Source organism: Schistocerca gregaria, chromosome 8 (assembly GCF_023897955.1).
Source record: "Schistocerca gregaria isolate iqSchGreg1 chromosome 8, iqSchGreg1.2, whole genome shotgun sequence".
Taxonomy (NCBI): Eukaryota; Metazoa; Arthropoda; class Insecta; order Orthoptera; family Acrididae; genus Schistocerca; species Schistocerca gregaria.
This window is the reverse complement of record NC_064927.1, coordinates 489,073,075-489,096,190: the sequence shown is the minus strand read 5'-3', so window position 1 is coordinate 489,096,190 and position 23,116 is coordinate 489,073,075. Positions and strand designations below refer to the sequence as shown.

The 23,116-nt window shown below is 38.4% G+C and overlaps 2 protein-coding genes across 2 annotated transcripts in view; one reads left to right on the top strand and one right to left on the bottom strand.

Moving 5' to 3' along the window:
- LOC126285384 (IST1 homolog) overlaps positions 1–2,534 on the bottom strand; it is a 38,239-nt gene extending 35,705 nt beyond the window's left edge. The window contains exon 1 of the mRNA XM_049984723.1: positions 2,109–2,534. Within this exon, the coding sequence (XP_049840680.1) occupies positions 2,109–2,377 (269 nt within the window). The 5' untranslated portion in view covers positions 2,378–2,534. The remainder of the gene's footprint in view (positions 1–2,108) is intronic.
- A 41-nt stretch (positions 2,535–2,575) lies between these two features.
- Positions 2,576–23,116, top strand: part of LOC126285383 (ankyrin repeat domain-containing protein 27-like) — a 92,076-nt gene continuing 71,535 nt past the window's right edge. The window contains exons 1-5 of the mRNA XM_049984722.1: positions 2,576–2,786; positions 2,899–3,004; positions 3,082–3,118; positions 9,779–9,917; positions 17,008–17,123. Coding sequence (XP_049840679.1) covers positions 2,727–2,786; positions 2,899–3,004; positions 3,082–3,118; positions 9,779–9,917; positions 17,008–17,123 — 458 coding nt within the window. The 5' untranslated portion in view covers positions 2,576–2,726. The remainder of the gene's footprint in view (positions 2,787–2,898; positions 3,005–3,081; positions 3,119–9,778; positions 9,918–17,007; positions 17,124–23,116) is intronic.

Sequence of the window (23,116 nt, the reverse complement as noted above, 5' to 3'; positions counted from 1 at the left end):
CCAGAAGGAGAATCTCACTCTCTTATCTGGGGAGTACTTAATTAAAAATTGCTGTACCCACATCATCTACATTGTGTTCAGGACCTTCAGCCACAGAATCGTCATAGCAGACAGCGGTTCTGTCAATGGCTGTTGCAAAAGTGTGCCACAGATCTACTGTTCACATCCAAGATTTTAATAACTTATGGGGCAGGGTTAACAAGAGATGGTGTTATGAATTAAAATAACCAAAATGTATGGAAAGATGTAAATCCACAAGGAATCCAGGAAAGAGGGCATCAACACCGATTCGCAATCAACGTATGGGCAGGTGTACTTGGTGATCGATTAATAGGTCCATGCATGCTATCACAAAGGTTTAATGGGTACATTATCTGGACCTTCTCATTAATATATTGCCTACCTTGCTGGGGGCTGTGGCATTGTTGCAACGAATACAAGTGTGGTTCATGTATGATGGCACACCTGTGCACTTTCATCACGAAGTGCGCAAAAAATCTGATGCAGAAATTTCAAGAGTTATGGGTCTTTTGGGTTGTGGGGGCAAACTTTGGACTGCTCGTTCCCCAGACCTCAATCCCTTGACTTTTGGTTATGGGGACACTTGAAGGAATTGGTCCATGTCACGCAAATCAACACTGTGCCGACACTAAAGGTTCTCGTCTTCAATGCATGCCAGCAGGTATAACAACAACAAGGTATTCTTCAAACAACGCATCATTCCTTTTGTGACAGTGTAAAGAGGTGCATTTTTGTTTATCGCAGAAAGTATGCATTCCTGGACCCATATTTATTGGACTTATTGTCTTGCTCCAATGAGTACTTCCACCTCTCAAAGTAGTCAACATTTTTTTTTTGAAAGCTCTGTATTTTCTAGGTCTGAAGATAGTCGTTACCAATCTCAATTAATAATTTGATTACAAATAAACAATGTGATCAAGGACTGTAATTATAATAAAGCAAAAATGACAATGTTCCATTTTTCTCAAGCTTCTTATGTACAAGACATTCTGTACAATGATACTGTATTGAAAACTGATGTATATCAAGACATCAAGAGAGGAAGATTTCTTTTCCCAATATTGTCTAAGAACATTGACATAATAAACATTTGTTAAGTGGAAGTTAGCATAGTATATTTTTCATGTTATAGTGCATTAAAAATGTCTTCTTCCCAGAAAATGTCTTGTTGTTAACATAAATCAGTAAAAAAGAGAAGGAAAGTATAAAATAAGTGGCAATGTTGCATATGTAGGCTCAAATTTTCAGCTAGTAAAGTTTGATTTACCTCAGGAATAGGTTCTGTGACCCCTTGTTTCTATTACGTGGACCTGTGTAAAAGAAATGGTATCAGCAGTGGGTGGCAATGTAGTGATGTTTGTGTATGACAGTTAACCCATGGTAAAACATGATTCAGTTGACAAACTGTAAACAAATGCCTCAGCGAGTGTGAGGGAGGCTTGCGACTTTTTCAGTGAAAACAATGTGTGTGTTAGCAGATATAAGGCAACCTAATTACAATTACAACAAAACAAGGACAATATCTGCCTTAAACTACGAAGTAGTAAGATATTGTAGATGAGTGAGTACAAGGTGGACACTGCAAAAGCGAAACGGTAAAATATGAAGATGAGTGTGAGTTCATGTGGACAGCAAAGAATAATTATTCCTGTTTTTATCTCATCCAGCTTATGTTAAGGAAAATTTGGACTGTTGGTTGGTGTACATATTGAGGATCCCATCTGATGCAGGCCAGTTTGAGCCAGTGTTATGTATGTGCTGTTTCACGATTTAACAGTAATAAATGTTTTGGGCAAGCAACGGAAGATGAGATTCCCTGTGCAAAACAGTACTGACGTTTCATAAATGTTACGGCAAAAATCTACTAGATATAAATGCAATTTAAAATAAAAGTCTGTTGACAGCGTGCGAGATAGCATTTAGCGCGAAAGCGGAAATGAGTGAGCTAAAATACTTAAGGTCATAAACTGTATAACATTTCTGCTACGTCACACGTCCTTCCAGTAGTGAGTTAAAACTAATGCTGTATAGAACCTTAAATTTTATGATACAGAGTGCATTCAAGTGCTAAATCTTGTTTTACTTACTTCATCTGCTGTATTAAGCCATATCTCGCCAAAAGTAAATCACAATACATTTCTACAACCTCCATTGCCTCTACCATATAATCTTCGCGAATTATGTGTTCTACTCTTATTTTGGCACGTTCTATTTTCCCTGTAGCTAGGTAATCGGCTATTTCTTTTCTTGCTTTTTGCGCTAATTCAGTTTTCTTCTTTTCCAACAGTTTTAATCTGTTGATAGCTAATCGTAGGTGTGTTTTCAGTTTTGTGTAATTGGGACCACTCGAAAACATTTTTCTTAATTATTATGCAGCAATTAACACATATACATAAAACAATATAAGTTTCCTTCGTCTCGTCAGTCAACCACACCTGTCACTCGCATAAAATGAAAACTGTGACTCACAACCGTGACGTTTTAGCTGCTTATGCTACACCATCGCAATGCGCAAATAGTACACAATCTCAAAGCTCACGTGACTCAATGATATTTTGTTGGCTGCAGTGACATGTCCATACAGCAGCTGTTTCAAGGTGGTAAGAAGTTGTTGACAGGGTAACGGAAAGAAAGAGTATGTAGTGAGTGATGCCGCAGTGATAAGCGGAGTCTGAAGTCGACATGATTTTCATCGAAAGGGATTTATGAACAAGAAAATGTCGCCAGATGAGATAGAATACAATGTTTTTTACCATCTACTTCAGGTCTGTTCTACGTAGTGTATAATCGTTTTTAGGTTCATAAACAATGCAGTTTGTATTTTTCAGTTTTTTACTGACTGTTGACTACTGTAACCACAATTTCTTCTGTTATTAGACGAAGTATAGGAAGAAGTATGAGCCAGCAATTAGCAAATGTTGTATGATATGTATTCCCTGCTCTGCTGCCCTAAGGGGAGTTGAAATCACAGATGAATTTGTCGGTAAGCAGCGTTTTAGCAGCCCGATTATGGTAACAAGATTTTTTTCGATTTTCATAAAACTCACATCTCTGTTGCAGATATGCACATTCTTCAACCAGTTTCTCGCACAGCTAGGTAAGTGCCAAAACCAGTCTGTTGCTATATGTTACACACATGACGACTGGCTTTTGTAATTGTCTCACATTTGAGTCACTGATTGATAGAAAAGAGGTGTGACTTACATTTTGCAGACTGTTAGTAATATTACTGTGTAGGCCTTTTAGAAAGAGTACAATTTTAGTTTTTATTCTTTTAACTTTGTTACGGTAATTTTTGTTCAGTAGTAATGGGTTTTCAGCAGTATGTCTGCTTATGTAATCATTAATCCATCTGTAGACAATTTCCATTTTACTCAGGATATTAATAATTTCAGTAACATTTATACATATTAGAGAACACATCTTTTTGTGAGTTACCAGCACTGTTTTGCTTGATGTATAAGTATGTATATATTACAAATAGATCATTCTATTGGTAATGATACTGCATTCTGGCAACATATGATTTGAGTTTATTCATCTGTGCTATTTTATCTGAATGTTCCTCTTCGCCCCAACGCACTTCCCAGTGTAGATTTACTGAGTTAGATGCTTTTCAGAAATCAAGGAATTCTGTATCTATGTCAATGCCTTGTGGAAAAACTGAGTAAGCTTTCATAGGATTGAGGTTCCCAGTATCCATGCCGGTTGTCATGGAGAAGGTCATTATATTTGAGATATATGGTTACATTTTAGCTCAGAATATGAGATAGGATCCACCAATAAATATATCTCAAGAATACCACACATAGTTTAATTGACACTTCTACCACCCTTCTTGTAGATGGAACATCAACATTGTAGGAAAAGACAAATTGTTACCTATCGTAAAGAAGATATGTTATGTTGCAGACAGACACAATTAAAACACACTTACATAAAGCTTTTGGCCACAGCCTTCATCAGTAGAGAGAGAGACACACCATTTGTACACAGGCATGCCTCAACACACATGACCTCCAGCGTCTTGGGCCGGATGTGTGTGACATCTGCTTTCTTTCAGCTACTGGGCCAGTTTTTTTGTTCATGGGATATATGGTAGATTCCAGTGAAAAAGGGAGGCGGGGAGGGGGGCAAACAATCAGTGAAGAGAGAAATTTCTGCATTTTGAATATGGAATGGAGGATAATTTGTACAACAAGAATGAAAGCAGACCCAACACCGATCCCTGTACTACATGTGTAGTGATTGTTCCCCATTTTGAAGATACTGTTTCATTGTATACACTGCCTAAGTTTTTTAAAGCAACACGTTGCATCCTTTTAGTTACATGGTATAAAAATGAGTTAATTGTATTTTTTAATACCATAATATTGTAGCTGCTCTTGTAAAACATGTGAACTATACAATCAAATGCTTTTGAAAAGTCACAGAAAATACCATTCGGCAAAATGCTTGTAATAGGGGACAGAAAATATTAGTTGATGATATTTTCTCATTTAAATTTTGTTTAATGTGGTTTGTGAATAGAAATACATAGTACGTTCTGTGGAAGAACCCTTTTGACATTGAAATTGAAGTGTCTTAGTTTTAGAGGTTTATGTTATGGTTCTTGCTTGCCTAATTCTTTCCAGTATCTTCAAGAAGGATGCAATCAGTGAGACTTGTTGGCATTTGGAAAGTGTCTAATTCCACCCATCCACTTTAACCTATGACATCATTAATATGGCTGAAACACCTGCTTCCATCATATAGAAAATGATGTTGTCACTACATACTCACCCTAACGAACACAAACAAAAATACAAACAATACAAAAAGTCTTCCTCCAACAATAAAATGAAACTAATGTAATAATCATGACAAACAGGGGGTTTAGGGCAGGGACATGCAAAATATATAACAGTTCAAAGCATCGCACCATCCCAAAACAAATGTTATAACAAAAGAATCTCAACTTAAGACAGATTAGATTAGATTAGATTAATACTTGTTCCATAGATCATGAATACGACACTTCGTAATGATGTGGAACGTGTCAGGTTAATGAAAGATGTCTGTACAAGATATTACATTACACAAAATATTGCATGACACTAATGCTTAAGTTAGTTTTTTCCCCTCCCTTAATTTATATCTAAAAATTCAGCCAATGAGTAGAAGGAGTTGTCATCTAGAAATTCTTTTAATTTATTTTTAAATGTTGGTTGACTATCTGTCAGGCTTTTGATGCTGCATAGTGAAGATCATCCTTTCTCCTGGTGTTATAGCTATGCACACTGCTATTACTTTTGAACTGGGCTGAATTATTAACAACAAATTTCATAAGTGAATATATATACTGTGAGGATCCCTAGATCCTTAAATAGATGTCTGCAAGATGACCGTGGGTAGGCTCCAGCAATTATTCTGATTACACGTTTTTGAGCAATGAATACTTTTCTACTCAATGATGAATTACCCCAGAATATGATACCATACGAAAGCAGTGAATGAAAGTAGGCATAATGCGACAGCCACAAAAGCAACAGGAATCGTACACCTTACCCGACCTATATAGCTCAAATGGAGCCCACAATACCAACATCTGCAATTCCGAAAAGAGAAATCAGGCATTTCCTGCAACCTATATAGCTCAAATGCAGCTCTCATTATGTACTGGCAAACAGCTACCAAACAACCACAATCACGAACTTCACACACCTGCATGACTCACAAAACACCACTGAAACCAAAACTCCAACAACTCAAAAACCCACATATTCAGTAGATCAGTTGAAACAACAAAATTCCATAAATATAAAACAGAACAACCAAAATACCATACATATAAAACATACGTACATCACACTTACTATAGAATAAAACCAAAACAAAAATTACTTACTTAAAAAAAAAAACAAAAAAAAAAACACCTCTCTCTCTCTCTCTCTCTCTCTCTCTCTCTCTCTCTCTCTCTCTCTCAAGACATCAGCATTTGCCACATTTGCCACCAGAGGTGGCACGAAAACAGTATGGCTTTAAAGACCTTTCCTTTGCATTGGTGGAGCCTGTAACATTTGCTAATGATATCACAGGAGTAATGCTAAATTCAGAGTGAGGGGCCCATTCCTGTTCTTGATCTGCAGAAGTGTGTTACGTGGGACATTGGAGGACAAGCTCTCCTCTTATTCACAAACAGCAGCGTAATTAATCTTAAAAAGCTCACATTGTAAAATCAGAAACAAATAAAAATTACTTACAGTTACCAGAAGTAGAGATCAATTGGCATGAACTGTATTAGGCTAAATACATTCATGCTCAAATACAATACACAACATAGTTACATCACACACCATACGGCATATGGTGATGCTTATATGACGTTATACGTTGTATGTATGTGAAGAACAGAATTTTAGTACTTTTTTGAAATATGTCAACTCTGTATATGTAACTAAATTCAGTGATTTTATTCTTTTTTTCTAACAGTAGGTAAAATTACAGGGACAAAAAAAAAGTATCATCAAAATCAGATATAAAGTACTAAAATCTTGCAGTGACATGGTAATGCTACCCTTGAGTTACATTTGCTACCAATTGTTGACTCAAGGTGTATTACCCAAAGGTGTCAATAATGTGATAGGATCAGTCATTTATAAAACTGGAGATAAGCAAGTGACCTCTGATACAGATCTGTCTCCCTTCTTTCTGTGTTTCTTTTTTTTTTAATATCCGAGGAAGTAAACTACAACAGAATGTTGAACCACTCTCTGAAAATAACCTGTTAGCAGAGCTCAGTTTGCCTTCTGTAAATGATTCTCTACTGAGAAAGCAATGCCTCATGAACTCAGCTGTGGTAAAAATGAACAAGAAGAATTACCATATTGGAATTTTCTGTGAAGTTGTGAAGCCCTTTAATTGTGTAGATCATGAAATTATTTTAGGAAAACGAAAACAGTATGGCTTTAAAGACCTTTCCTTTGCATTGGTGGAGCCTGTAACATTTGCTAATGATATCACAGGAGTAATGCTAAATTCAGAGTGAGGGGCCCATTCCTGTTCTTGATCTGCAGAAGTGTGTTACGTGGGACATTGGAGGACAAGCTCTCCTCTTATTCACAAACAGCAGCGTAATTAATCTTAAAAAGCTCACATTGTACAATCAGAAACAAATAAAAATTACTTACAGTTACCAGAAGTAGAGATCAATTGGCATGAACTGTATTAGGCTAAATACATTCATGCTCATAAGTTAAGGGTAATGCTGCTACAAGGTGAAACAACAGTCTGGTGGACGGTTTGCGGATTTAAATCACCTCGGGGTATGAGCATGCGGTGCATATGACGTGCGGTCGTTGTACGGTGGCGCTGGCAGCAGTCCACATACGCAGAGGTGTGTTGGTGCATGTCAGAGAATGGTGCAGCGAGTAAGTGTGCAGATGTTTTCAGACGTGCTTATGGTGACTGTGTGTTCAAAATGGCTCAAAGAACACATATTGATGACGTTATGAGGGTTGGCGACTGGAGGTTGGTGAAAAACAGCAGGTCATAACATGGGCCCCTCTGTGTGCCACAGAGTGTGATCTCAAGATTATGGCAACGATTCCAGCAGACAGGAAACGTGTCCAGGCCTACAGTACGGGACATCCACAGTGTATGCCACCACAAGAAGACTGATATCCCACCATCAGTGCCCTCAGATGGCCACGGGGTATTGCAGGTAGCCTTGCTCGGGACTTTACCGCGGCCACTGAAATAGTTGTCTCCAGAAACACAGTCTACAGACAAGTGAACAGACATGGTTTATTTGCCTGTAGACCTGCAAGGTGCATTCCACTGACCCTTGGTCACAGGAGACCCTGTAAAGCCTGGTGTCAAGAACACAGTACATGGTCATTGGAACAGTGGTCCCAGGTTATGTTCACGGACGAGTCCAGGTATAGTCTGAACAGTGATTCTCACCGGGCTTTCATCTGGCATGAACCACGAACTAGATGCCAACCCCACAAGGTCCTTGAAAGGGACCTGTTGGAGGTCGTGGTTAGATGGTGTGGGGTGGTATTATGATTGGTGCACATACACCCCTGCATGTCTTTGACAGAGGAACTGTAACAGCTCAAGTGTGTCGGGACATCATTTTGCACTAGTATGTCCACCTTTTCAGGGGTGCAGTGGGTCCCACCTTCCTGCTGATGGATGATAACGCACGGCCTCACCGAGCTGCCATCGTGGAGTACCACCTTGAAACAGAAGATATCAGGCGAATGGAGTGGCCTGCATGTTCTCCAGACCTAAACCCCATCGAGCAAGTCTGGGATGCTCTCGGTCGACGTATCGCTGCACGTCTTCAAACCCCTATGACACTTTAGGAGTTCCGACAGGCACTGGTACAAGAATGGGACGCTATACCTCAGCAGCCACATGACCACCTGATCTTGAGTGTGCCAACCCATTGTGTGGCCTGTGTATGTGTGCATGGTGATCATATCCCATATTGATATTGGAGTACATGTGCAGGAAACAGTGGTGTTTTGTGGCAGTGTGTTTCGGAACAGTTTTCTCAACTTATCACCAATACCGTGGACTTACAGATCTATGTTGTGTGTGTTCCCTATGTGCCTTTGCTATTAACGCCAGTTTTGTGTAGTGCCACGTTGTGTGGCACCACATTCTGCAATTATCCTTAATTTATGAGCATGAGTGTATGTGAAGCTCCACCCTCCAGGAGGATAATACTCCGAAATGACACCAAAAAGGGGATAAATTAACCACGAAACTCAATTCTGTCATCTAAGTACCTGTTAGTTTCTTTCATTGCACTGATCTGCAGGTAGGGATACTAACATACTTTCACTCATTTGTTGGGATGATCTGGGAAGGTGCAGGTATTAATTCTACAAAAGCGCTCAGTTACAATTTGTGTAAACTTGGTAACCAGACATCTTGCAGGAGCCTCTTCAGCAGCCTAGGGAGTCTCACACTTGAATGTTATAGTTTTGTACTCTAGTGCAAAACTGTAATAAGTTGCCAGTAAACATCAGGCAGGGAGTTGAAAGTCACTAGATATTGAAGAAAAAAATGCAAAACAACAAAAATAATTAATCACTAGTCCTCCAGTTTATCAGAATATTTTTGCTCAGGGATGTTAATTCTACAAATATACTGTCTGCAGGAATGAAATGTTGTTAGAGACTTGGACAATATTTCAGTTGTGTTTATGCGCCCACTGGCTACCGAGTGATTCAACTGTATGGTGAACGGTTACTTTTACTATTTCCATTATTTATATTTTATCCATGACTTCCTAGTATAATAATAATAATAATATTATGAAAAGGATAGTTGCTACTCACTGTATGGTGTAGATGCTGAGTCGCAGATAGGCAAAACCTATATGAGACTCAGCATCTCCTCTATAGGGGGAGTAGCAACTTTCCTTTTCTTAATATTCTTGCATTCCATCCTGAATTTTCCATTGCTCAGTATAATAATAGCAGACACTGAATTCTCACTTGTAAATGCACTATTTTAATCCTCTGTTAATAATGTCTGACAGTTGTAATTTCTGGCCTGATGTGCAGATATTTGAAAGTAGTTTTATGTATTTGTTTCTGTGATAAATTTGTGAAACTCTTATTGTTTCACCTTATTATAATACATATTCCATTTTTTGCTTAAAATATAATTGCAGATAACTATGTTTTTTTTTTTTAAAGTCATCATTACAACAAATTCTTGCAATGTTAATTAAAACCTAATATCTCTTATTTTTCAGTAACTTTATTAGTGGCAGTGGAGTAAAAAAATATCGCTATGAGCTTAAGGGAAGCCTGCTGACTCTCATAGCTTCTCCAATGAAACTTCCTGAGGAATACGTAATCAAAGTGTTATCTGTAGAGACAGGTTATAATAAGGTGAAGTATGACAGAACTGTGTTCATATGCTTTTTGGTTACTCAATGATTACATTGTATCCTTACATTGTATACCACATCAACTGTCTGTCTATGTGCCATTAGCAGATTGAGGCAGGACAAATTAAAGACAGATCTGCTCAAGTGGATGTATTTCCATTCTTTTCTTGCCTGTAGATAATGGCAACAATTTCTAACCCCTGGTGTGGCTTACAGAAGGTTTAACCAAAGATGTTCGGGAGGTATGACGTGACAATCACCCATTACTAACACTTATGCACTGAAAGGAATAAGGCAGATAATGAGTTTGAATACCCACTGCTAGTAGAACTTCTTTGAAAGGGTCTGTATTTGCTACTCCCAGTGGCCTCTCTAATTTTGACGCTGCTTAGCATATTTGAGTTACTGTTACAAGCATGGTCTACTCTTTTAAATTTGTTTCTAAGATGCCTTCTAAAGCTCTTCAAAGTTTAACCACGTGCAGGATTTGCAGAATGACCATTAAAGTGTTTAAATTGTGGGCACTAGACAGCAGATGTCACCATCTTCTCCATGGGATTGAAAATATAGACTAAAACAATAAAGAACTAACATAAAAGTATACCCTGTGATAAAAAATACAAAACATCTATTTTCATAGAGTGAACATTACTCTTCATTCAATTACAGATGTTGCTCAAAATGCATCCTCCCAGTATTGCACCATGACTGACTTCACTATGCTATTTACCAACTCACATGCTCAAAGATACTGGGCAAAGTGTAAATATCTTCACCCTCAGCCTGCATCTTTGCAGCTAAGTCCTAGGCTGACATCACTGGAGGTTAATACACAATATTCTTCAGATAACGCACAGTAAAAATTTTAGGTCAACAGAAGCGTCCGATTCCACCTGTCAGCTTTGGCCTGTGATGTAAGGCTGTTGTGGTGTGTGACGTCACGACATTGCGGAGTTTAGTTTGTGAGAGTGGAGTGTTTGCAGGTGTCGTGGGTCGACAGAAACGTCCGATCCCATGTGTCGGCTTTGACCCGTGACGTAAGGGTGTTGTCGTGTGTGACATGACGGTGCGGAGTTTGGTTTGGGAGTGTGGCATGTTTGTAAATGTTGTCGTGTTGTGGTTTGTTGTGCTCTCTGGTGGTATGTTCAGGGTTTTCGTTTGTGTGGTGTAATGGGCTCAGTTTGCTTTTGCTCATTATCCAGAATTGTTAGTGGAATTCGTTTCAGTGAGTTAACGATTTTGTGTTAAGGTTAATTTATTGTTGTTCGCTGTACATTGTGTGGTAATTTTTGTAAAATTAACCAGTTGTTGTTTTTGTTCAGGAATGGATATGACGGATAAAATTAACAGTGCGCAGGTCAAGGGAAGTGTTTGATCCCAATGTGTGGCTGTGCATGTTGGTATTGGTATCATTAGTAGTTATTGAGACATATAGGCCAAGGGAAGTGTTTAGTCCTAATTTACAGGATCGGGAGCTGCTGTTGAGCTATATAGGTCAAGGGAAATGTCCGATTCCAGATGATCTTGTTTTTAGTGGTATTTGGGGAGTTTTGTGATGTCAGTTTTTTTCGTCTTTTTGTGTGGTTTTGTATGGGGGTGGTTGTCTAAATTTGTTTATATTTAGTTTGCCCCCACCCAGAAACACCCCACTTCCCGCACTTGTCTCGTTAGTATAATTAGGCTTTTTGTAGAAAGTGTGTATGTTTGTTTTTTGATGTATTTTCGTCATAATGTGTATGTAACGACTTTATACGCGCCATATTGTAATCGTGGTTTATGGTCATTTCCGCCATATTTGTGACGTCATGGGTCAAAGCAGACGGGCGGGATCGGACGCTTCCGTGTTTCCGGTGTCGTTTTGATGTGATCGGTGGTGCTCTCTGGTGGTGTGTTTACGTGTTGTGTGTTATGTGATGTTTTTGGTTTACTTTGCATGTGTGGCGTGTTTATAGGTGGTGTATTGTTGCTGTCAGTGATTCCCTCTGGTGGTGTGTTTATGGGCAGCATGTTATGTGGCGTGTGGGGTTCATTTTTGTGGTAGCTGCACGTGTGTGGTATCGGTGGTGATTGAGCTGTCAGCAGAATATTTTTCAGTGAGTTAACGATTTTGGTTTTGTTCTTTCGACATTATTGTTGTTTTTTTCTGTTCGTTGTGTGTGAATTTTGGTAAGTTGCTTTATATCTTTGGTAGGTATGGATATGACTGACAAGGTCAACAGTTTTCGGTTGTCGTCGTTGATGGGGGACAGTGCGTTGTCCCTAATAAAATTTAATCAGCTATTCGGCTTTTTGGCTGAAGTCATGTGAAGAAATGAAGTTTATTAAAGTTCCGGCATCTCGGACCAGGGATGGCCATATGTGGAGATGTTGTAAGGTGGGGTTGAAAGTTTTGAGATTTAGTGTGGTATCGGTAGTTGCTGTTGACCTATGTAGTGTGTTTGATTCCAATTTTGATTTTCTAGGTGTTTTTTTTTTGTGGTAGGATTAAGTGTGGTGGTGGTGGTGGTGGTGAAAGTTTTGAGATATATGTATGTAGGTCAAGGGAAGTGATCGATTCCAGTGGATTTTGTGTGTAGTGGAATTTGGGAAGATTGTGGGGTCTTGTTATTTTAGTGTTTTTTGTCGTTTTGTGTAGTGGCGTGTGCTTATATTTAGTTTGTCCCCACCATAAAACCCCCAGTTTCCCCCGCTTGTCCCATTAATTTCATTATATTTTTGGAGGAATATCTGTTTGGTGGTTTTTCGATCTATTTTCGTGTTTGTTGTCATGTTTACGTGATGATGTCGTAGGAGCAGTAGGGGAGTTTTGATGAATGGTCGTTTCCACCATATTGGTGATGTCGTTGATGGGTGGAATTGGACACCTCCGTTATCCCAAAATTTCTGCTGATTGAGCTCTGAATCACCTTGTGTAATCCATTGTCTTCCAATCCAATTTGGATTTTGGCAAGTAGAATGGAGTGAGTGGATGCACCATTTTAGTGGCCTGCATGCAGAAGTTATCTTTATTACCTCATTTGTAGTTGTGGTTAGTGTTTCTTCCACACAAATGTGACAGTTATGAATATCAAACATATCATCACGGTTGACAGACACCTTGTCCATGAACAAAACCCACACTGCAAAATATGGTTGTGTTGCCTAACACTGCTCAAATTCCACATGTGGAGGGACATCAAGAATCACAACTGAAAAGGAAATGAATACCTTCCTTCCTCTTATACCACTCTTGGGATCCCTTTGTACTTGCTTTACAGTTTGTTTGCCACAGCACATGTGCTACTGAATGTGTGTGTGGTGAATCTCTTTGACATGTCCTCTTTAAATCTTGGCATGTTTGTGCTTTGCACATAACATCCTTTGTTATGACAAGCTTTGACAGAAACTATTTCATCCAGACATTGAGGACAAAAGTAAAGTGGTGTAGGGACATCTGATTGGATAGCTTTGCCCATAGATACATAATATGTTCCCATTTCCTCTTGCTTCAAAATAAATGACACACACATTGTTCTGCTCATACTAAGTGAAGTTCATGAAGCAACATGACTATACAAACCAAACTACAAATGACGGCACTGTTTTTATGCTTATGTTTGCCTTTCAAGAGTGCCATTGCTGTGCTTTGTGGTCTCTGTAGTGCCTTGTGACAATCAAAGACACATTGAACAGTGTTGAGCTTCCTGTATGCTGTCAGGACGATTGTGAAAGGTTTTAGTTGTGTTCTGACAGCATACAAACTTGTGTTTGACACCAGAGAGGCCCTCTGGTGACAGGCCTTGGCCTCTGTAACCTCAATGCTCAGCAGCTTAAAGATGGATGACATTTCTGGACATTGGTTCCTTATCTCAATTTTTTCTTCAAGATGTCCTCTACAACCTCTTGGTTTTGTTACCTGCTTTATGCTAAGAATACTTAATTTTATGTATTTAACAATTCGTTTGTAAGCTATATGCTGAATTTTGATAAAATAATGGACATAAAAGTGGATCAGCTGTGGCCTGCAGGATCCTGTCTTTATTTTGTGTAGTCAGTCATGGCAACTGAGATTTATTTCAAGACATTTGCAATATTCATTTCATTGTTCGTTACACTATATTGTTCCATCTGGTTGATGAGTGTATCAGAAGCCAAGCTAGTACTAAGCAAACAAGGAGAAACTGAATGGTGGAAGAAATACATAGAGGGTCAATATGTGTGGAACAAAGTTGACAATTCTGTAGAAAGAGTAGATGAAGGTGTGATGGGAAATATGACACTTCCAGAAGAATTTGGCGGCACTGAAAGACATAGAAATAAGCCCCCTGGAGTAGAGTATGTGATCTCAGAATTATTGAGATCCTTGGAAGAACCAGCCAAGACAAAATTATTCCACCAGGTTGTGCAGGATGTATGATACAGGAAATACCCTCACACTTCAGAAAGATTGTAGTAATTCCACTCCAAGAAGGTAGGTATTATAGATGTAATACTACCGAACCATCAATTTAATAAGCCAGAGATGCAAAATTCTAACATCTGTTATTTATAGAAGCTGACCTAAGGGAAGACCATTTTGGTTGCGCGGAGATGTAAGAGCCTGCGAATGACAGTGACCCTTTGACTTGACTTAGAAGGTAGATTGAGGAAAGGCCAACCTACATTTATAGCATTTGTAGATTTAGAGAAAGTTTTGGTAATGTGTACTGGAGTACAATCTCAAATTTTGAGAGTAGTAGGGATAAAATACGAGAAGTGGAAGGTTATCTACAACTTTTACATAAACCAAAGTATAGGTATAAGAGCTGGAGAACATGAAAGAAAAGACATAGTTGAGAAGGAAGTGAGACAAGGTTGCAGCCCATCCCCAATGTTATTCAGTTTGTATATCAAGCAAGCTGTGAGGGAAACCAAGGAGTAGCTTAGAAAGATAATTAGTATTCTGAGAGAAGAAATTAAAACTTTGTGGTTTGCCAGTAATATTGTATTTGTGTCAGAGGTTCCGAAGACCTTGGAAGAGTAGTTGGACTGAATGGATAGTGTCTTGAAAAGAGCTTATAATATATCAACAAAAGTAAATCATGGGTAATGGAATGTAGTTGAATTAAATCACGTTATGCTTTGGAAATTAGATTCAGATGAGTTTTGAGCAGCAAAGTAACTGATGATGGGCAAAGTAGGGAAGATACAAATTGCAGATTGACAGTGGCAAGAAATGCATTCTAAAAAAGAAATAGGCATTTTCTTAACATCTAACATAATTTTAAATGTTAGAAGGTCTGTTCAGAAGATATTTGTTTGTAGTGTAGCCTTGTATGGAAGTGAAACTGGACAATAGGCAGTTCAGACAGGAAGAAGATAGAAGCTTTTGAAAAATAATGCTATAGGACAGTGTTGAAGATCAGATGAATAGATCAAATAACAAATATGGAGGTACTGAATTGAATTGGGGGAGAAAAGTAGTTTATGACACAACTTGATAAATGAAGAAATCAGTTTACTGGACACATCGTGAGGCATCAAGGAATTATCAATGTGATAATGGAAGTAAGTGTGGAGGAGGCCACAGCTTGAATACAGTAAGCTGGTTGAAATGGGTGAAGGTTGTGGTAGTTACGTAGAGATGATGAGGCCTGCATAGGATAGACTACCATTCAGAGCTGTATCAAATTGGTCTCTGTATTGTAGACAACAACACAGCTCAAAGTGGCTCTTGATCTTCATTGCCCTTGGAATTTTTGTGTGTCTGTTTCAAGCTGGATATAACACTTTTTTTGGAATACAAGTCTCCATCCCCATAGTTGTCTTAACACCTAACAATAGTTCTTTTATCTGTTAACTATCTATGCCCCATTGTTTTCTTTTGTCTATGTAGTTGGTTGTAAAATTTAGTATTAGTGAGCAGCCTATTGATATTAGCTAAATATCCTTATTACAATTTCACTCTCTTTTTTACATGTTTTGCTTCATATAGTCGTATCATTATAAACAGAATTATATTTCTTGCTGTCCAAGTTTCAGATGGGTGCGTAATATATGTGGCATATGTCTTTCTTTTAGTATAAGGTTGCTCTTGCATCATTATACAATCTCTGACTACCATGGAATTTTGGTTTATGACAACCTAAAACAATGTGTCGAAATGGTACTTGAATGCTGGTGTCCATCTTTTGCAAGCAGTGCTGTCATTCAATCCACGTGGGGATGCTGTGAGGACCAATTCAAAACTTCAAATTGCCACTGACTTCTCTCTGGTCCTTCCAAACTCTGGATAAAACTTGGCACAGATTATCAGCTCTGTGTTTAATTTCCAAGAGTAAATATATTTTGTCTAATCTATAGAAGCTCTCAGGAGTTTGAACACTGCCAGTGAAACCTTCAATCATGGAAATATCATCTGACATTTTGCCACCAAGGCATTTTTATTTGGCCAACGAAGTTATATGGCTCCAGTTTTGACATTAACACAACTTAAGTGGTCTTTTGAGTGCCATCTAAAGCTGAAGCTCTGTCTGTTAGCCCTGTTAGTCAATTCAGTACCAGTGGGCTGCTGTTGCTTCCTCTGTCGATAGCACAGTTCAGATGTAGGAGCATCTCTTCACACTTTTATTTCACATATGCAAGTAATTTTTGTTTGTTTGGACATTTATTCGAAGATGTAGTTGATATTTCAAGTCACATCACTTTGTGTGATACTTTGTAGTTGTTTTGTTTTTGTCATTCTCTTGTCATTTCTCAATAAAGTATAGTGTTGAGAACATTTGACATCATGTAGATCAGAAGGTTAAGGAAAATATAACGCCGTCAAGCCGTATGCCCCTGTTAAACTTGTCCATTCTGAAGGTAAGAATACATTTTATCTGACTTAATTATATTATGTTTCCCTCTTTTACTATTTTTGCATCGTATTATACCATATGTGACTCTTAGCCCTAAAAAATAATGTGAAACAATCCCCCACCTAGCTTTTAAGTTTAAGCATAGGTTTATTTACTTTCTTATAGATAAAGTTGAGTATCTCTTCAAAAGTAGATTAATTCTAAAACTTACTGTCAGTATCAATTAACAAATTAAACATTATACTCCACTTATAACTGAAACTAACTTTACAGGAATACCAGCAATACAAAATACTAATCACTGACAAACCTCTGAGCCCCGAGTTTAAATCAAAGCCTCCTGGAGATGATATGCCACATCTTGAAATGAAAATCACCTGTTTGAATGAGTATGTATGTCTACAAAGACATCTTGATTGCAAAAATAGTACTAAATTTGTCATCTCTTCATGGTTATAATATTTTATATGCTTTAAAGACAGAGCTGTGAAAGAATAATAAAATTTTAAGTCTCTCAAGGTTTTTGTGTAATAAGTGGAGTGCAGGTACACATAATTAATATAACATGAAAACTGATCTGTTGAAACGTAATAATACTGAGACTAATGGGTGTCATTCTCCAACTATTGCAATTTAATCAGATGCCAGTATGCTACTCTCCTAAATACTTCCCCTGCACATACACAAACAAACAGTCCTTTTGTTATGAGACAAAAGAGAGAGGCAATCTAAAATCATGGATTGAATATGAATATTAGTATGAGAGACATCAACTCGCTGTCAGAACCAAGAGATAGTGACTAAGAATTTGTGAAGTTGACTTTGACTTGGTTTTTATCATTTCATTCTTTGTCAGGACACACACATTCAGATTGAAGGGGAGGAAGACTGAGAATGGGAGTAACAATTCAAGAATTGTAAGATACTAGGATCAGAGGAGGAGAAGAAGTCAGATGCCAGTTTCAATGAGGATTGTGCTTATAATATTTTGTAATTATCAAACTGATACAAGACAGCAGTAAGCAAGATGGTACAGTGGTTAAGTCAGTAGACATTTATTGAAGAGGAATGAGGCTTAAATCCTAATACAGCAGTCCTGTTTTAGGTTTTCAGCGTTTGCCCTAGATCACATCAGCTGAATGTTAGGATGTTTTCTTCACAAAGACAGCGGCCAGTTTCCACTTTTATTCTGATTCACTGCAGTTGCATGTGAAGTTCATCAGTGTTGACGAGTTATTGAACTCATGGTTCCTTTGATATAGCGTGGTACTGGTACTTCACATGTCCTTAAGTCCAGTGTAGTGACAACTCTATATATGCTATCATGCTCTGCAACCAAGTACTGCTAAAACTATCTCTGTATATGATATCGTGCCCTGCAACTAAGTACTGCTAAAACTATCATGGCTTTTTGTTCTAACAGCAGTTGATGCACACCCAAAGTAAACTGTGATCTGTGCAAGTTGTAAATGACTGAAGCAAACAATCAAAAGAGCAAAGGTGGTCTGCATTGAAAATAAAGCACAATAATTACAGCTTCCAACACACAGTGTGTATGTAATTGTAAATTTTTGGTGCACACAAGACTTACATGCTTTGTCCATTCTGTATGTCTTATTAATAAACATATCAGTTGGCTAAGTGATGAGCAGTAAACGTTGTACACCCTCATTTGTAGTATGACACATGTAGTGTCTGGCTTATTGCCCCTGGCGCTGGAATTATTTGGTTCTTCATGTGTGGGACAGTATGAGAAAAGACAACTGTCTGTATACTTCCATATATGCCCCAATCTGTCTAATTTTGGCAGAAGTATCTGAGAGCTATACTTATGGGGGGAAAAGTAGGTTTTAAAATTTCGTGATTGTATCACTGGAGTTTGTTCTAATCACAAAACTCTTCTTTGAGCTTCTTAAGTTTCTGTTATCAGTGTGATCTCTTACAGACACCAGACACATTACTCTAGAATAGGATAAATCTTGATCTGCTGTGTTTATAGAGTAGCTTCTTCTTCTCATAACACCTTTAATGAATCACAGTCTTCCCTCACTTTGCACACATTATTTAACTCTCATTAGAGTAAGGTATATCATAGTGAGTTATTTCATATTGCTTGGAACACTTGTGCAAGGCAGTTGAAATAATTTTTTGTGTGCTGGATACCCTATACAATGACATTTTATTATGATGGGATATGATTATATAATGTGTTAGGCTACTAATACTATACAGAAAAAAATTCAGGGACCTATGTTGTCCTGAAAAGGAGATCCGTGTAAGCAATTATTTAAAAACACTAACCTTTAAATCTTCAGCTTCCCACGCACCAGTTAAAACTCCAGGCTGAGACACCACAATCTGTGGGACTATTTTTTTTAATTTTTTTATTATTATTATAAGCTAAACGGCAAGAGCACCATCAACTTGTCTAGAGTTGACTGCTTTTTCTCACATTTGTGATGCTACTTAACAGACACAGTGATCTGCATTTCCACTGAAAATTGTCCCTTTCAGCTCACAGCTAAGTGATTGATTCCTGGTATTTTCTTTTTATTGGGGTCCACAGTCACTGTGGAAAACACACATTAAGCACCTGCCGATTCAATTCGCTACTCAGTGTTAAGTCGACCACCATGTTAAAAGTACACATAAATGAACATTGACACACATTCTGGTAAATATCAGCCTCCCTATTGGATTCCTTTGTTATTTATTTGTATTTGTTTATTTTGTAATTTTTTAAAAGGAGTTTTAGGACTGGAAAATGTGAACTTAACAATGCATTTTGTTTAGTGTGTAAATTATTTAAGTTCATACTCATAAATGTAATAGGAAATATTTAATCAATTCCCAAACATAAAATTGTGTCAACCTTTGCACAATATTATCACAATTATTAATGAACCAATTAATACAATAGCCCTGAAAATCTGATTTACTTCTCTGTAAATTCCTAATTAATATACTAGTCTTGGAAGTTTACAGCAAATTTTAAAACTCCGTTTTTCTCCCTAGAAATAGGAGCACTTAGTTTTCTTTCTGTTTCATTGTAGTCGATAAGAGACACATTCTCTCTCAGGATATTTGAACTGTAATCTGCCACAGTTTCTAATGAAGTGAACTTAAGCCCTTCTCCAGAAACCAGTTCCTTCCTCAATGCAATCCACAGAATATGATATGTTGATAGATACACAAACACACACACACAAAATTCAAGCTTTCGCAACCCACGGTTGCTTCATCAGGAAAGAGGGAAAGACGAAAGGATGTGGGTTTTAAGGGAGAGGGTAAGGAGTCATTCCAATTCCGGGAGTGGAAAAAGGGACAGGTATACACTCTCTCGCGCGCTGCGCGCGCACACACACACACACACACACACACACACACACACACACACACACACACACACACACACAGGCTTATGTAAAGGCAAAGAGTTTGGGCAGAGGTGTCAGTCGAGGCGGAAGTACAGAGGCAAATATGTTATTGAATGACAAGTGAGGTATGAATGGCGGCAAATTGAAATTAGTGGAGGTTGAGGCCTGGTAGGTAACGGGAAGAGAGGATGTATTGAAGGGCAAGTTCCCATATCCTCTCTTCCCGTTACCCACCAGGCCGCAACCTCCGCTAATTTCAAGTTAGCACCACTCATATCTCACCTGTCATTCAATAACATCTTTGCCTCTGTACTTCCGCCTCGACTGACATCTCTGCCCAAACTCTTTGCCTTTACATATGTCTGCATGTGCCTGTATATGTATGTGTGTGTGTGTGTGTGTGTGTGTGTGTGTGTGGAGGGGAGGGGGTTTGTGTGCGCGAGTGAGTGTATAACTGTCCCTTTTTCTCCCCAAGGTAAGTCTTTCCGCGCCCGGGATTGGAATGACTCCTTACCCTCTCCCTTAAAACCCACATCCTTTCGTCTTTCCCTGTCCTTCCCTCTTTCCTGATGAAGCAACCTTGGCTTGCAAAAGCTTGAAATTTGTGTGTGTGTTTGTGTGTTTTTTATTGCCTCATATCAACATACCAACACTTTCGTTTGGTAAGTTACAGCATCTTTGTTTATATTTACTAAAAGCCAGTCCCCTGGTTTCGGGTCACTGAAATTGTCACTGCTGATATCTTCCTCTTCAGCCCATTCAGCTGATGAATCTTTAGTTTCCACTGTCTGCCTTCATTACTGTCACTGAAATCCTGGGACATCTTTTCATGTTGGTTTTCATAATTTTTCTATTTTCGTTGTTTCTCAGCTGGTGTGAGATTTTTTTCATTTGGCTGAGATGTTATGCCTTTAGTAATTGTGCTGGTAACAGTTTTCCTGGCTCCAATTTCTCTCTCTCTCTCTCTCTCTCTCTCTCTCTCTCTCTCTCTCTCTCTCTCTCTCTCCCACCCCCCACCCCCCACCCCCCACCCCCTCTCTCCTCATGCCCTGCCCTGGAGAATTTTTAAGACTGCTTCGCCCACCAGTGCCGGTGTCGATTCTGGAAACTTTGCCATACTATATTGTGATGATACTAGTTTATTAAGGACTTTCTGTGGCTCAAATGGAGAAATTTCCTAGGACCAGAAATAAGACTTCCAGTTTGCACTTTATTAGGATTGATGGTCTCTGTCAGTGCACTAATAAAAGTGAGGAAAGTGTCCTTTGGAATTGATCAGTCCTCTTTCTACTTCCTGGCACCATTTTGTCAATATTGATCTCCATACCTTTTCGGGAAGTGTGTAAAATGCCATGTCTAGAAGTGGTAGCAAATGTGTAGCATTCAGAGGGAGACAGGTCAATTTAATTTTGTGCTCCTTACATATTTTCGGCACCACTGATGAAAAATTTAAAGGTCCAAGGTATTGCAATAGTCTGGAACCAATCTGTAAATGCGACTTCATCGAACCATCCAGACTACGTACGACCTATTATAGTTGGTTCCTGGAGGCCCTCCTTACATCCACATGTGTTCAAATTTATAAATGAAACACACAGACAGAAGTAAGACATTGGCTGTACCAGAAAACATCATACTGATTGCTGATGTAGAAGAGTTCATTATTCTCTCTAGATACTTGGACCCAACGCACACTGTTCCAACAAGTTTATCAGCTAGATTGTTTTCTCTGTAATTTAGGCCATTAGAAGGGTTCATGCCTTCTGGAGTCTTTTCAAGGCTTGCAAAATAGTTAATAACTATGTTGATATCAATCTAGAACACAAATAATACGTAATAATAATAATAATAATAAAAATAATAATAATAATAATTTCGAACATAAAAAATAAAAATTCCTTCGTAAAACAACATAAAAATATGTTGTATCAGTAACTATTTAAAACTGCTGTGCCTTTGAATTCTCAGCAGGGATTTTTCATGAAATTCTGATAGGCAGCATGGCATTTTGATGAGTGGAACCATCCACTCAATCTTCTCCTGGATGTCAAATTTTGAATGGATATCCTCAGTCTGAAACAGTAATCAGTTAATCAGGTGTTCTGCAGTGATTTTTGTACCTCTACATTAAACACAGTTTCTTTTCCTTATTTTCGCATGCGTATTCTCATTATAGGATATAAAATGAAGACTTGCAATGGCAAGGAAAGCGTTTCTGAAGAAGAGAAATTTGTTAACATCGAGTATAGATTTAAGTGTCAGGAAGTCATTTCTGAAAGTATTTGTATGGAGTGTAGCCATGTACGGTAGTGAAACATGTACAATAAATAGTTTGGACAAGAAGAGAATAGAAGCTTTTGAAATGTGGTGCTACAGAAGAATGCTGAAGATTAGATGGGTGGATTACATAACTAATGAGGAAGTATTGAATAGGACTGGGGAGAAGAGGAGCTTGTGGCACAACTTGGCTAGAAGAAGGGATCGGTTGGTAGGACATGTGTAGAGGCATCAAGGGATCACCAATTTAGTATTGGAGGGCAGCGTGGAAGGTAAAAATCGTAGAGGGAGACCAAGAGAGGAATACACTAAGCAGATTCAGAAGGATGTAGGTTGCAGTAGGTACTGGGAGATGAAGGAGGTTGCACAGGATAGAGTAGCATGGAGAGCTGCATCAAACCAGTCTCAGGACTGAAGACCACAACAACAACAACATTCTCATTATACTGTTTCCCAAGGTAGTTTGTGGAATTCCATACTTTTTTCATCATTTCTAATTGTTGATATATTCTTAAATAAAATAGAAAGAAACTTCCACATGGGAAAAATATATTAAAAACAAAGATTCCAAGACTTACCAAGCGGGAAAGCACCGGCAGACAGGCACATGAACAAAACACACAAACACACACACAGAATTACTAGCTTTCGCAACCGATGGTTGCTTCTTCAGGAAGGAGAGGGAAAGACGAAAGGATGTGGGTTTTAAGGGAGAGGGTAAGGAGTCA